General features: G+C 31.8%; 1 protein-coding gene across 2 annotated transcripts; it reads left to right on the forward strand.

Moving 5' to 3' along the window:
- Positions 1 to 113: 113 nt before the first annotated feature.
- Positions 114 to 12,060, forward strand: Kdm5 (Lysine demethylase 5). Of its 2 annotated transcripts, XM_074242472.1 has the most exons (12): positions 114 to 1,443; positions 3,589 to 3,805; positions 3,881 to 4,041; positions 4,123 to 5,257; positions 5,389 to 5,516; positions 5,602 to 5,796; positions 7,669 to 9,645; positions 9,717 to 9,801; positions 9,886 to 10,361; positions 10,477 to 10,597; positions 10,661 to 10,803; positions 11,928 to 12,060. In XM_074242472.1, the coding sequence occupies exons 1-12, from the start codon at positions 1,198 to 1,200 to the stop codon at positions 11,997 to 11,999; spliced, it is 4,956 nt and encodes a 1,651-aa protein (XP_074098573.1). In that variant the 5' UTR covers positions 114 to 1,197; the 3' UTR covers positions 12,000 to 12,060. The 2 variants fall into 2 exon arrangements, with proteins under 2 accessions (XP_074098573.1, XP_074098574.1); XM_074242473.1 differs by lacking the exon at positions 11,928 to 12,060 and having other exon boundaries at positions 10,661 to 10,958.
- The last annotated feature ends 3,433 nt before the right edge of the window (positions 12,061 to 15,493 follow it).

Consider the following 15,493-nt stretch of genomic DNA (forward strand, 5'->3'; position numbering starts at 1 on the left):
GGTAAATTCACTAACACGAATAAAATATTAGTACGAGTAGGAACCCTGCGATAGGGGCAACGAGGGGAGGAATAAAATCTGCAGAGAAGAAGCAGCAGCAGCCTGGCAGTGGCCCGTGCGCGAACGCGATATACACGAGATCAACTACACCAATACATTTATATATATCAGAATAAACACATCCCACACTGATAGAGCACATATTTATATAATATATATATATATATATATTTGCAGGTACATACGATATACTATAACCGAAAACTAGTGACTAGTGTGTGATGTATATATTCGAGTGAGGAGCAAGGAGCATTGTGGATTAGTGGATTAGTCAGTAGTGTTGTTTGTCCGTTAGTACCTTGCGTCTTGGTAACCATCCTCGACCTACGTCGTCTTCAAACGGATCTCGTCATATTCTTACCGTCATTACCGTCTTTCGCAGCGTACTTTTAAAAGTACATTAACATATAAATATATAAATAATTATTTATTGCAGTACTATACTGATAGCAGGTGCTGGGATTGGTAATTTCGACGGCGCTCAGAGTCTCAGAGAAATAAAAAGTACCATTACTTGTGTTCCTGTCAATAATTTTTTTCTACATTACTCTACGAGCATCGTCAGTACTACAGCAAACGTTGATATAAATTACCATCAACATCTACAGCTCCATTCGACATTATTCTACATGTAAAATGTAAAATAAATATATATCTGATTGTATAAAACTTACGACAAAACAACGACATCGTCACGGACATGATCGTAATGATGGCAGGACGGGGAAAGTGTCGAAAGAACAGTGAATTGGATCCAGAGTGACTTTTTACTTTACAAATGATTTATTATTTATCGTTAGATTTATTAAAAACTGATACAGATACAGAATAATAATAAATAAGGTAGAAAGAGGCGTGACAGTGATTTATAATAATAACTACAGACATTACGCGATAATTTTTCAATTTTGTTAAACTATAGTAATTTTTTTTTTTTTTTTTCGTCAATAATTATTCTTAAAAAATAAAAAAAAACAATTACTTAAATTATCATTATTATTTCAAGTGTTGTGGGATTTTAGTGGCTGGTGTGTAGCTGCGTAGGATCCATCTAAGTTGGCGTCGTCGTGGCTGCTAATAATCGTCGAATTTTGAGTTCTCGTCGTGCATCGTCGCGTGCACTAAATAGGACGAGACATGGTGTCCAAGTTAAATGAATTTGAAAATTCAAGATACAGCAGGACTGCTGCTTATATGAAGAACATGATGGGCGAGAAAAGTTCTGGCTGCGGGGCTGTCGATTCCGACTTTGAGTTCGGTGCACCTCCTGAAGCCCCTGTCTTCGAGCCAACAGCCGAGGAGTTCCTGGATCCGCTGGGTTACATCGCCAAAATTCGTCCTATTGCTGAAAAATCCGGGATATGCAAAATAAAACCACCGCCCGTGAGTGTCTATTTAATTTACTTATTATTTCCGTCACATGTTTTTTGCCCATTGTTTTTAATTTTTAGTTCGTGTCCCGCGTTAGATTACATCAAGGTGGATCAGGATGTCCTTTGTTGTGTCATGATTTTTACCAGTTACCGAATCAATCGAACATAGGGGTGTAGAAAAAAAAAATATTCGTCGGTTCGCCGTTTCGTGTCAATGTCCTCTTTCTTCTGCCGTGTTTGGCTTATTTTTTATTAAATTAAAGCTGGACGAGTGTATACGGACACAAAAGTACTACGGAGTATTTGTAGAATCCCTTTTAAATGTAAAAAAAAAAAAAAAAAAAAAAAAAAAAAAAAATTAAAATAATAATAATAATTGGCATTTTTTTAAAATTACATCAGGGTAAATCGTGCAAACGGACCATCGCGTTGGTACGTGACAATAGAAAGGAAAGTGGGGGTAATGTTAGGTGAGACATCGACAAGAAACTGATATAAATGCACATTTTGAAAAAAAAAAAAAAAAAATTATTTTATGATAATTATTCTTATGATGTAACAACTTTTAAAGAATTGTAGTAATTTTTAAGTTTGCATTTATGGAATTAGAGTAAAGCTCGTTGGAAAATAGCTTTTAAAATTAAATGTTTCGGATTTATGAGTAACGGTAATGGCTCTTAGGCCAAGTACACCCGCAGCAGTCTTTATTTTCTCGATATATAAAATGGCCGGGACAAAATTAACAATGTCAGCAAAGGGCATGCTTCCATTTGCTACTTCCGGATTCTATCTTTTTTCTTAAACTTTTTCTTGGTCTTTCCTTTTCTACCTAGCTTATTTGATAATTTTATTCGAAAGTAAAAATATCAGAAATGACTCTGAAAATATACTTTTATTTTATCATCAGAGCGTTATTTATTTTTAAAATAAATTTTGTCGCAAAAAAGCTTCTTACCGAGTAAGAATAACTATTGTAATTAAAGTTGGTTTTTAATTTACAATTCCGATAGAATTTATAAATTTAAAAGCTAATAGAAAAGGATTGACGGGAAAATTCCCTCGCGGCTTTATCCTAACAAATCGATAAAGACAATTTACGATCCCCTTCTTCTTTTATTCATACTTTATATAGACGTCATTCAAAACATTTTTTTTTTTTTTTTTTTTTTTTTTTTTTTTTTTTTAATATAAATATTTCTTTCTAATTATTCTATCCTTTAGTTTTAATTTTCAACAATCGAACTAATTTTCTCGGTATTTCGTAATTAAACTGATTTCAACATTGATATTAATTAAAATAAACTAATCAGCATTACTAATGAACAATAAAGAATAATAATGATAATAAGAAAAATATAATCCGTGATTGTAATTGTAACTTTTTAAATATGTATGTATAAAAAAAGTTTATTATTGATAAAATTATTCAGAGCAGACTTTAGTTTGAAAATTGATTTTTTTAAAAGATAGTGTGTCTTTTATCTCATAAATTATCGGGGCATGTCGATATTCTCCGTGGGATCTTTGTAAAATAGTTTTAAATTACCATCCTTGCGTATTATGTCACTTTAATTGAACGTTAAGAAAAAAAATAAAAATAGTATTTGTTTTGGGGGAAAATGGCCATTTTTATCGGCGCTCTAATGCACGGTGAAAAGAAACTTTGGGACGCCATTATAGATGTGATGTAACAAAGAGAAGCCGTTTCATATTCATATGGAAACTTTACATGTGCTCGCAACGTTATTTCATCTCTAGCAATTATTTTATTTTATTATCTAATAAATCATTAGCTAAAGATAAATAAAAACAAGTATTAGATACTTTTCATAGCGCTCCAATTTGTTGTTTGGTCTATTGATTTTCTACTAGGCAATATATAATTTGATTTTAATTTTTAACTACAATGTACATGGAAATATTAATTTGGTAGTTATTATTATTATTATTAAGCAATATTGCTCTAAAACTTTAATAATTGTTTATTGTTGCCAAGTTTTTATTTTATTTACAAACAAGTCATAATAAAAGATTGCGTGTTCGTATCACATTACTATGCTTAATATTAATATTATTTTCATTTTGGTACATGTTTATAAAAACTGAAATCTCTGAGATCCCTTTGCTAACGACCATTTTGAATTATTTTGTATAGAATTGGCAACCTCCATTTGCCGTGGACGTCGACAAATTTAAATTTGTCCCGAGGATACAGAGGCTAAATGAGCTAGAGGCTAAAACGAGGATAAAACTCAATTTTTTAGATCAAATTGCTAAATTTTGGGAGCTCCAGGGTTCCTCGTTAAAAATTCCACTTGTTGAAAAGAAAGCGTTGGATCTTTATTCGTTACACAAAATAGTCAGCGAAGAAGGTTTGTACTCTAATTCATTTTATTTAATTGTCAGTTATTATAAGTTCAAGTGATTAATTGATTCGTCAATTATAGGTGGAATTGAAACGGTGAGGCGAGAACGAAGATGGGCAAAAATAGCGAACAAATTAGGATATCCCTCAGGGAAAAGTGTCGGAAGTATTTTAAAAAATCACTATGAGAGAATTTTATATCCCTTTGACGTATTCAAGCAAGGAAAAACTCTCGGTGATATCGTAAGTATTTTTAGAATTAATGTAATTCAATTGGTTAAAATAATTCATTTATATTAATGACGGTTAAATTAATTTAAATAGAAAATCGAAGCTCCAGAAATAGAAGCAAGCGAGAAGAAAGATCGTGATTACAAACCTCATGGTATTATATCACGTCAACAAATAAAACCACCAGCAGCTAAATTTTCTCGTCGATCCAAACGTTTCACTGGGCAAGATGAGAAGCAAGATGTTGCTGCAATTAAGCAGGAAGACTGTAAAGAAGAATGCGATTCGGACAATGAATGTAAAGAAGAAATTAAAATGGAAGACGATAAAGATAGTAAGGAACTCAAGAAACTCCAGTTTTACGGAGCTGGACCCAAAATGGCTGGCTACAATACCAAAGAGACTAAAAAATCAAACAAAACACGCGGAATAAAGTATACGTATGACTACGATCCACTTGCCAAGTACATTTGTCATAATTGCGGACGAGGAGATATGGAAGAGAGTATGCTGTTGTGTGATGGTTGTGACGATAGTTATCACACGTTCTGTCTTCTTCCACCACTCACAGAAATTCCTAAAGGCGACTGGAGGTGTCCTAAATGTGTAGCCGAAGAAGTTTCCAAGCCCATGGAAGCCTTCGGGTTTGAACAGGCCCAGCGGGAGTATACTCTCCAACAGTTTGGCGAGATGGCTGATCAGTTTAAGAGTGACTACTTCAACATGCCTGTTCACATGGTACCCACCTCACTTGTAGAGAAAGAATTTTGGAGAATAGTGTCTTCCATTGACGAAGACGTCACTGTTGAGTACGGAGCTGATCTTCACACTATGGATCACGGTTCTGGATTCCCCACAAAAACCAGCGTTAATTTATTCACGTGCGATCAAGAGTACGCCGAGTCTGCGTGGAATTTAAATAATCTTCCAGTACTCCACGGCAGTGTTTTGGGTCACATTAATGCCGATATAAGTGGTATGAAAGTCCCGTGGATGTATGTCGGTATGTGCTTTGCAACATTCTGCTGGCACAACGAAGACCACTGGAGCTATTCGATCAATTATCTGCATTGGGGAGAGCCAAAGACTTGGTATGGCGTTCCTGGATCAGAAGCCGAAAAGTTTGAACACTCTATGAAGTCTGCTGCTCCGGAGCTGTTTCACAGTCAGCCTGACTTACTCCACCAGCTGGTTACTATAATGAACCCGACTATTTTAACAAATGAAGGTAATTTTATCTGTTATTTTTTTCAAGATAAATAAATGGCACTCGATTATCGGTTGATTGAATAAAAATGATTGAAATAATTTTTAGTGGATAATTTAATTAAACGCTGGTGCTATTGATTTAATTTCCAGGTGTCCCAGTATTCCGAACGGATCAACATGCCGGTGAATTTGTTGTTACGTTCCCGCGAGCTTATCACGCAGGCTTCAATCAAGGCTATAATTTTGCCGAAGCTGTCAATTTCGCTCCTGCCGATTGGGTATGAATTTATATTGATTTTAATAATTTTATTTTATTACAAGCAATAACAGTAATCTTAATTATTTATTTAATAAAATTTTTAGCTGAAAATTGGGCGAGAGTGTATTACCCATTACTCAAATTTACGCAGATTTTGCGTCTTTTCACACGATGAGTTGGTTTGCAAAATGTCTTTGGATCCAGACTCCTTGGACATTGGAGTTGCGACCGCTACTTATCAGGATATGTTAACGATGGTCGACGACGAAAAGAAGCTAAGAAAAAATTTGCTTGAATGGGTAAGTTTTATAATTTATAATTTAATTCTCTTATTAGGTATAATCGTCGAGTATAAAAATAAAAAAAAGTCAAACCTGAAAGTATGAAATTCATTAAAAACAATAAATACGTGTTACTTAGTCAATTAATTATCAGATTTACCGATAATCTATATCTAAAATAAATGCTAAATATAAAATATGCACTCACACACGGTTGAATGAATATTACACCGTGTATGTAATAAAAAGTATAATATCCTACACATCCAAATAAATAAATAAACACTCGCAATGAACGCATGACATTAGGTCTCGTTTACATTTAAAATGGTTGACTGTTACCGCTCGTGGCTTCCACCAATACATTTTGAATAAAAATATCATCGCGCGCACCTTTAGCTTCCATTTTTCCCACCGTGGATTACTTTCCCCTACTCGTGGATCCCTTCCCCACCTCGTAACCGCCATACATTTTAAATCAAACATTCGACGCGCGCATTACTAACACACTCTCAACAATGCCTGTTTCTATTATCAAACTATACAAAACTTTATATTATACGTATTAATCTACATACTCACTAACAGAGCTCCAAATACTTGCCCGACTAGTTGAGAGTTGCTGAGAGCACTGTTGTTCACGTTACTAGTAAAAAAAAAAAAAAAAAAAAAAAAAAAAAATCAAGTCTCTGACACTAAAATGCTTCTCAACAAGTAAAGCCTCGCAACGTTGTTCGTTGTTGGCGCGTATTAATTTTCTACCGACTAGCAACGTCGTCGTCATCGTGTCGTCGTATATCAATATACACACACACATATATATATATATATATATATATATATATATATATATATATATATATATATATATATATATATATATATATATATCTATCTATCTGTATCATTTGCTCCATTTCGTACGACAGTAACTCGTAAAATATATATAATCTAATAAAATAATAAAAAGTATATTTATAAATAAATATAAAGGTAGTTTTTAAATAACCGGCGTTAAAATTTTATTTGTATACGTTATTGTCGCGCTGACCTTGTGATTATTAGCACCACTTGTGTATTCATCATTTGTGCTTTATACTTGTGGAATTATATAACGTATTCATTTTTTTTTTTTTTTATTCTTTAAGGTAAGAACAAGTACATACATGTTATAACACACAGTTGAGTTCTTATGAACAGTTACGACGAGGTTATGTTATTAAAAAATAATATAAAAAGTCATTTTAAATCCCACCGTCGTCATTTCGTGTTCGATAACTTCATACATTTAATATTTAACATGTGCATACATCCATTTTAGTTGATTTTGACGAGTCACATTACTCATAAATTATATTATTATTTATATCACGAGGTAAATTAATTATTTAGTTTTACTAAGTTATTATTTATTTACTGTTATCAAGCAAAAAGACATTTTAAAAATTTTTTAATCATTAATGAGATTGACCGGCAAGTTGAGTGTTGCTTTTTTTTTTTTTTTTTTCTTCGACATTCATTTATTTTTTAATTGACCCATTAAAACAGTGTGATTGATTTTAATGTACGTGACTACAAACATATTGGCGTTTTATTCCTTTATCTTTTTGTTTTAATCAGAAACTTAAAAGTTTTTGCAGCATCTACAAGTTATATTGATTAATAGATGAGACGTAATCTTAGTGAGTGCTTGTGTTGGAACTTGAAAGTGGTCTATTTATAATTTATTATAATTACAGTATTTAATATATTTAATAAAGTTTAATTTTTGAGGTTAATAGTGTACATATTGAGTAAATAAATTTTTTGAAGATGAATGAGATTAAATTTGATAGTTAAAATAAAAATTAACAACTAAAAAATATTTTTTTTTTTTTTTTTTTTGTGCAGGGTGTTACAGAAGCTGAACGTGAGGCATTTGAATTATTACCAGACGATGAACGTCAGTGTGAAGCGTGCAAGACGACATGTTTTCTCAGCGCAGTGACTTGTTCGTGTCAAACTAACCAGCTGGTCTGTCTAAGGCACTTCCGTAATCTCTGCGATTGTTTACCAGAGAAACATACCCTTAGATATCGTTACACGCTTGATGAATTGCCAATAATGCTCCAAAAGTTAAAACTTAAAGCCGAGTCTTTTGACTCATGGGTGATCAAAGTAAAGGAAGCTATGGACCCCAAGGGGGAGAAGATTGAGTTGAGTGAATTTAAGGATTTGCTGAGTGAAGCTGAAAATAAAAAGTTTCCTGACAGTGAGCTGTTGACAGCTTTAACCACCGCTGTTCAGGATGCCGAAAAGTGTGCCAGTGTCGCTCAACAGTTGTTAAACAACAAACAACGGACACGAACTCGACAGACTGTTGATACCAAGTACAAATTAACAATCGAAGAGTTGACACTTTTTTACAAAGAAATAACTAATTTATGCTGTGAATTAAAAGAGTCAGACGGTGTTAAATATATATTGGATCAAGTTCTCCAGTTTCAGAAAGACGCCGAGGAATTTGAAGCACAGAGTGATGACTGTGATTTAGATAAACTTGAGAAGTGTATTGATTTTGGTGATTCTATTTGTATAGAACTCCCACAGCTTGTCAGATTGAAGCAAAAATTACATCAGATACAGTGGCTGGATGAAGTTAAAACTATGCTGGACGAATCGAAATCTATCACACGAGAAGAACTCGTTAAATTGATTGATCAAGGTAGGACAATATCACCCCACATAACCGTTGAAAATATGCTATCAAAATTGCAACAGCTTGTGATCAATATTGATAAGTGGGAGGAGAAAGCCAAAGGATATCTACAAGCCAAGAATGGTCAGAATATCAGTGTTATCGAGGAATTCATCCAGGAAGCCAATGAAATCGATGCCTATTTACCTAGTCTTGATAATCTGCAGGATATATTGAACAAAGCCAAAAACTGGACCAAGACTGTCGAAGAAATTCAGGCACATCGTGAAATTTTTCCGTATTACGATACTATGGATGAGCTTGTACGTAAAGGTAAAAATATTCCTCTGCATTTAGAACAACTTTCAGTCCTTGAGTCGACGTTATCACAGGCAAAAGCCTGGAAAGAGCGAACAGCCAGAACATTTTTACGTAAAAATTCGCATTATACTCTGATGGAAGCTCTATCTCCGCGAATTGGTGTCGGTGTTCAGGCACTGAAAACCAAAAAGAACAAAGGAGACGAGAGTGCTGGTGCTCTTTATGTCTGTGACACAAAACTCGATGACTCCAGTGATTCAGCGAATGTTGTTGCTGCCTTTAAGCTCGCAGAACAACGTGAAATGGAAGCAATGAAGAGTTTAAGAGAAAGAAATATGCAAAAAGGAAACACCGACGACTCCAGGTTTTGTGTTTGTCGCAGGTCACGTTTCGGCTTAATGCTCCAATGTGAGCTATGTAAAGATTGGTTTCATTCGAATTGTGTGCCTCTTCCAAAGACAATACACAAGGGTAAAGTACAATCCTCACGGGAGATTAAATTTTTATGTCCGTGTTGTTTGAGATCGCGTCGACCACGTCTAGAATCAATTCTTGCACTGCTGGTGGGTCTTCAAAAAATTCCCATTAGACTACCAGAGGGTGAAGCACTCACTTGTCTTACTGAGCGCGCAATGAACTGGCAGGATCGTGCTCGGCGTGCTCTAGCCACCGAAGAAATATCCTCGGTACTTACAAAACTGTCGGCATTATCACAGAAACTCGTTGAAGCTGCAGCACGTGAGAAAACTGAGAAAATAATAACTAGCGAGTTGAAGAAGGCTGCTAATAATCCAGAATTACATCAACGAGTACAGGCTATTGCGCCACTGAGTGGTGTACATTCTGATGACAGTGTACTCAGCGCTGCTGTGAGTATTATTATTTTTATTACACTAGACTTAAATTATTTAAATATTCATTTGTTATTCAAATGTTACAGGATGATGACGATGATGTAGTTACTCTTGATGGTGATGAACCTTCATGCAGTACTTTCAACAGTAATGAACATGCATATTCGTTTAGTGAGTTGTTATTTATTAAATAAATATTATTAATTAATTAAAATTAATAATGTTTTTTTATTTTTTTATTTTTATTTTTATTAGTATCAAAATTACACCGTAAATTACAATCGCAAGGAGGTGAAAGTGCAGTAACCTTGTCGATAAGCGCCCGAACAAGACTTGAAGAATTAATGATGGAAGGTGATCTACTTGAAGTGGCTCTTGATGAAACTCAAAACATCTGGCGAATCCTCAGCCACACAAATAGTCCCACAACAGTACGCAAGTATGCGACATTTGAAGAAGTCCAGGCAAGTTTCAATTCTGATATGAAAGACGCTAAAAAACGTGGAAGAAAAAGAAAGTCGGACGAGTTTGATATGGGTAAAACAATTAGTCGACAGAAAATAGTTGATGAAAAATCTCCAGCTAGTACTCCGAACGCTATTATCAAGAAGAAAGGTGGTAATACACCGACTGGAGGAAATGGAGCTGGAGCCGGAGCTGGAGCTACCGGGTTAAATAACAAAGATAAGAAACTAATGCCACAAAGTCCGCTGAAACGTGGACCTCGTAAGGTAGGGAATGCAATTCTGCTTTTTTAATTGGATTTTAACGGTATCCGGCTACACAGATTACTGTGGTCTGGGATACAATGTAAGCTCGATTTCAGTTTTATTTGAATTGTTGTAGATCAAACGAAAGGAAGGCGAAGATGTGCCCAAAAAGAAAGGAGGGAACAGGAAAAAAACCAAGCAAGATACCTCTGACGAAGAAGACGATTGCGCAGCAGACAGTTGCCTCCGACCAAATGGTAAATTTTTGTTAATTTAATTTTTTTTTTACTTGCTCATTAAATATTAAATTTTTTCTCAAGGACGTGAAGTCGACTGGGTGCAATGTGATGGTGGATGCAACGGGTGGTTCCATATGCACTGCGTTGGTCTCGACAAAACCGAGCTTGCAGAGGAAGACGACTACATCTGTAGTAATTGCAAAGACGGGGATCAAAACACAACGGTACGAAAAGTCAGATAATTATCCATCTTTTCGTTACCTATACTAGCCACATCACTTTAATGCGACATTCTTATTCTTATCATTATCATTATTAATTACAATTAATATTATTATGATCAATAATTTACTATTACTATTTTCATTATTATTACTCATTTTATTTTGTTTCTTTTTATTGAGTTTCGGCTCGCATGAAGGCTGGTGCTATTTTTCGAATATTTTATTTTTCATTTTTCATGAACAATATTTCGTTTATTATTATTATTATTATTATTATTATTATTATTATTATTATTTTTATTTTTATTCGTTTCTTTCGTTACTACATTCGATAAAAAAAAAATGAAGAATATATATATATATATATATATATATATAAATATTTGTGGTATTAGATGAGTTTAATAACATTTTTCTGCATTGTAAAAAAGAAAAAAAGAAAATAACGTCATATTTTTTGTACTTTCATTTCATAATCATTATTTTTATCGCTCTATTAAAATAATAGTTATTATTATTTTTTGTTCGTCTTCCGTAGACTAGAATTTAGAAAAAAAAAATTATATAATATAAAATTATTATTTTTATTACTATGATAACTAATATTATTTTGTTTAATTTGAAACTGCGTGTACCCACCAGAATATTCATGCACACTAACATCGTCACTGCGATTTATTTTTTATTGTACAGAATTTTAAGTTACCTACGCATTGTTTAAAATTAGTTGCGACATTATGACTATTATTATTATCAACATCCATTAATTTGCTTTGTATTATTATTTAGTTAGCTTGTATTACTTGAAGTTATTGTTTAATCGAGTTTATAAGTTCACTAACGATAGAAAACAAACAATCAAGCTTGGGAAAAAAAAAAAAAAAAAAAAAAAAAAAAAAGTTACAATAAAGTAATTGAAAACAATATTTTAAAATAAATAATTATTTAATAACCTGAGTGAGCTTGAAAACTCGTGCGGGTAATTAAAAAAAATTTTTTGTTCTGTTTAATTTATTATTGTCATAATTTGTTCATTTTTTTGGATTATGTGTAATTGTAATTCAATTATATAAGTAAAGATATATTGTTACAATGCTCTGGATGCACTTGTATATCTTTATCAGTCCCAGGGTTACCTCAGCGGGGACAACGAGCCGGAGATTGAAGAGCCCACGTCCTTCGCCAGAACCTATTAAGTCTCTGCTGTAAAACACCGCACAAAATCTTTATGAATTACACTATTTATTTATACTGTTATTATGTTTTATATATATATATATATATATATATATATATATATATATATATATATATATATATATATATATATATATTTTTTTTTTTTTTTTTTTTTTTTCGTACAAGACCTTGATCAAGCGGTGTTGTAGATAGACTGAAAGATATATATTTAAAAACAATAGTTGTAAATTAAATAATTTAAATAGGAGTGTGTTTTCTATGGAAAGAGCGGATTAAAATTTTACACAGATAGATAATATAACTTATATAATCATATCTACTTTGCCTTCTTAACATACTCTTATTAAAAATAAAACTATTAACTAAAATTAAAAAATAAAATTAAGTACCTTAAAAAATCCATTTTCATTTTTTTCTTTTAAATTATTTATTTACAATTACGATTTATTATATTTTTCATAATAATGATTCATAAAAAAAATAAAAAATTAAAAAAACGAAAAAATTTGACATATTTACAAATTAATGATTGCTTTTAAGGATATGATTAAGATTTGTAAATATGCAATTTAATATTATGATTATTTTTTTTCTCGCATTTGATACTATAGATATAAAATAAATAATTTAGTGAATTAAAAAACTGTATTTTTATTTTATTAATGATGTTTTTTAAGTAAAAGGTAATTAATTGTTTTTTAAGACAAGAGAGTTAAGAATGTGTGACGCGATTTGTAAACTGTATAAATCCGAGTTTTATAATAGATTACAATAAATAATTAAACAGATCGACAGTATCACGTTTGTGATAACTCTTTGTACAATTATCCATTGTTAATTGATCAATATGTTTACGTATTTTTAGTTTTACTTGCTAAATAATTTAATAATTAAATAAATGACAAAATACTGTATGTAAATTAGATTTAAGCACATGAGTGTAACACAGTGTGTTTTAAATATGAGCATACTTAAACTACGTGTTTCTCGACATTTAAAACAGGCTGTGAACTGAATAAAAATCTTAGAATCCAAAAAAAAACATGAAACAATAAAGAAAAATAAATATATTCAATACATAATAAAACTTTTTATTATAGATATTTATATTTTATTATTAAGACAAAATTAATTACTTCATCCGTTTACTTTTATAAAAAATCAATTTTTATTTACTTTATATAATTTTTTCATTAATTTAGTAAGTTGAAATTGTTTGATTTAGTACTTTTAAATACTGTATTTAAATAAGCGCTCTAACAATAAGGTAGCGCCACCTGTTGGATAAGATTACTAGTAACCTTGGCATGGTTAACCTAGCATTTTATATTCTTCCCGCGTGTCGCTAGTTTCAATAGTCAGCAATTAATTGCGTTAGTGTAAAACTGAAAACTTTGAATCTGATCATTTATATTATTTTTATTGTTATTATGACCGATTTATTCAGTTTAAAGTTTTTTATATTTTATTCAAAAAGACCACCAAGAGGTAGTTTTTTTTAATTTGTCAACTTGAAATTTATCTTCATAAATATTTCATGTAAAAGTTTTTTCCCAAGAATAATGACTATATATTACTTATTCAATTGTACAATTTTCTAACTTATCAGTTTACCTGAAAACTATTGTATATAAACACCCACCTGTGCTTTCCAACGGAAGATTAAATTTTGAAAAATCTAAGGAGAAGAATAAATAAATAAATTAACATCAAAATACTTTATTTAGTGTAAGTACAAAATTCTTAACATTAATTTTTCTTATAAATAAAATCTTATTCAAATACATTGTTAGCTATTTTGAATAAATCTATATATGTAATTAAATCTTTAGCATCACACCGTTTTGCAAATTTCAACAAATCTTCAGCATTTTCTAATGTCAAGTAATTTTCACTGAGTGACTTTTCGCACATTCGCTTTAAGATTTTCAACTTGAACCGATTGGCAATGTCCAGCAACCCCAAAGCGGAATCCTCAAAGTTAACAATCTCGCCCAGGTAAATAAATTGTATAACTTTTCTAATCTCTTCGTGACTTATGTCAGCAACAGCTGCAACACTCTTCTTTCCATCGGATTGCTGACGAACTTTAGCGAACAATTCTGGGCACCGATGCTTCAAAATGTAGCTATGAGCTGGGTACCCCATTTTCTGGACCACTATTAACACGTCACTGTTTTTGCTTCGATTGAAATACAACTTCTGGTAATAACTGGGTACTTGATCTTGATTTACTTCGATTGGGTAATCAGCTGGAAATGGGTCGTTGTGAAAATAAATCTGAAGCTCGACACACAGCACCAGGGTGTCTCCCTCGATTCGTTTTTTTTCTAAAATTTCTTGGAAAGACTTTTCATGTAGAAAGTATATTACAGACTCACAAGACTCTCCGTTATACTTGCCACTAGTTCGTCCCATAAATTCAAGCCTCTTGGTGCCACAAATCATGTAAACACTGTGCGTAGCTCTGATATTTTCATCTTCAAATCCAGATTGACACTCAACAGTAATCCAAGAATCTTTGTTATCAAATTCCAGCTTCAAGCACCACTTGTCTTTAATCATAGACCCTGATGACAATATAAAATATTCACTGGACTTTCTTTTATTTTTGCTAAATAAATACGAACTTATATTTGGAATTGCCCACTCTTCAGCACAGATGCAATGATTAACATCTCTTGTTTTTGTCAACCCCATATTTATTTTATTTTTCGACTTGTTGATCAAAACCGTGAGAGTTGTTAAAATGGCCGCTCGAACAGAATAGCGCAGTGCCAAATTGTACTAATGTATTTTTCTTAGTAGGGGGATAGGGGAAAACGTAGAAATCCATTTCATTGGCTAATTTATTTCTACTTGAGTGTAAGGCCCTAAATCCTAGTTACATCCGGTTTTACTATACATATTATATAAATAATGAATTTATTTTAATAAATTTAAATAGGCTTATAGTAATATGAAAGGCTTATTAGATGCTTTTATAAATTTCAAGTATTTGGTAAATATTTTAGATAATTTTTAAGTAATGAAGATTAAAAAATCAAAAATTTTTTGGGTATTTGATTTTTTATCAATAAATTATTTATTTATTTTTTTAATATTACTACCAAGCAAATCAAACTGATAAATATTAATATTATATAAAAGAACACTGAAATATGAGTCACTGGATGATTTTTTTCTCTTACAAAACAACAAAATGAATCATCATTGCAATATTTTATTAATCATGACGAATCAATCATTTGTTTTTTTTTTTTTTTTTGTTACATTAATCATCAATTATTAACAATGATAGTATCATATAATTTCTTTGATTATTTTTCAACAAAAGAAATCAAGTATAAAACAAAAGTGTCCTTGACTCGATCAAACTTAACAACTTTGGAATTACTAAATTTATCAATAATTCATGCTGGCAGATTTTCTAATTCGTTTCAGTAAACTTTTAATCGTCATTAGTCATTACACGTGTAATTAAATATGT

This window comes from Cotesia typhae, unplaced genomic scaffold, assembly GCF_013202065.1.
Source record: "Cotesia typhae breed Kobodo isofemale line unplaced genomic scaffold, CoteBio_Ctyphae contig_4, whole genome shotgun sequence".
Lineage (NCBI taxonomy): Eukaryota > Metazoa > Arthropoda > Insecta > Hymenoptera > Braconidae > Cotesia > Cotesia typhae.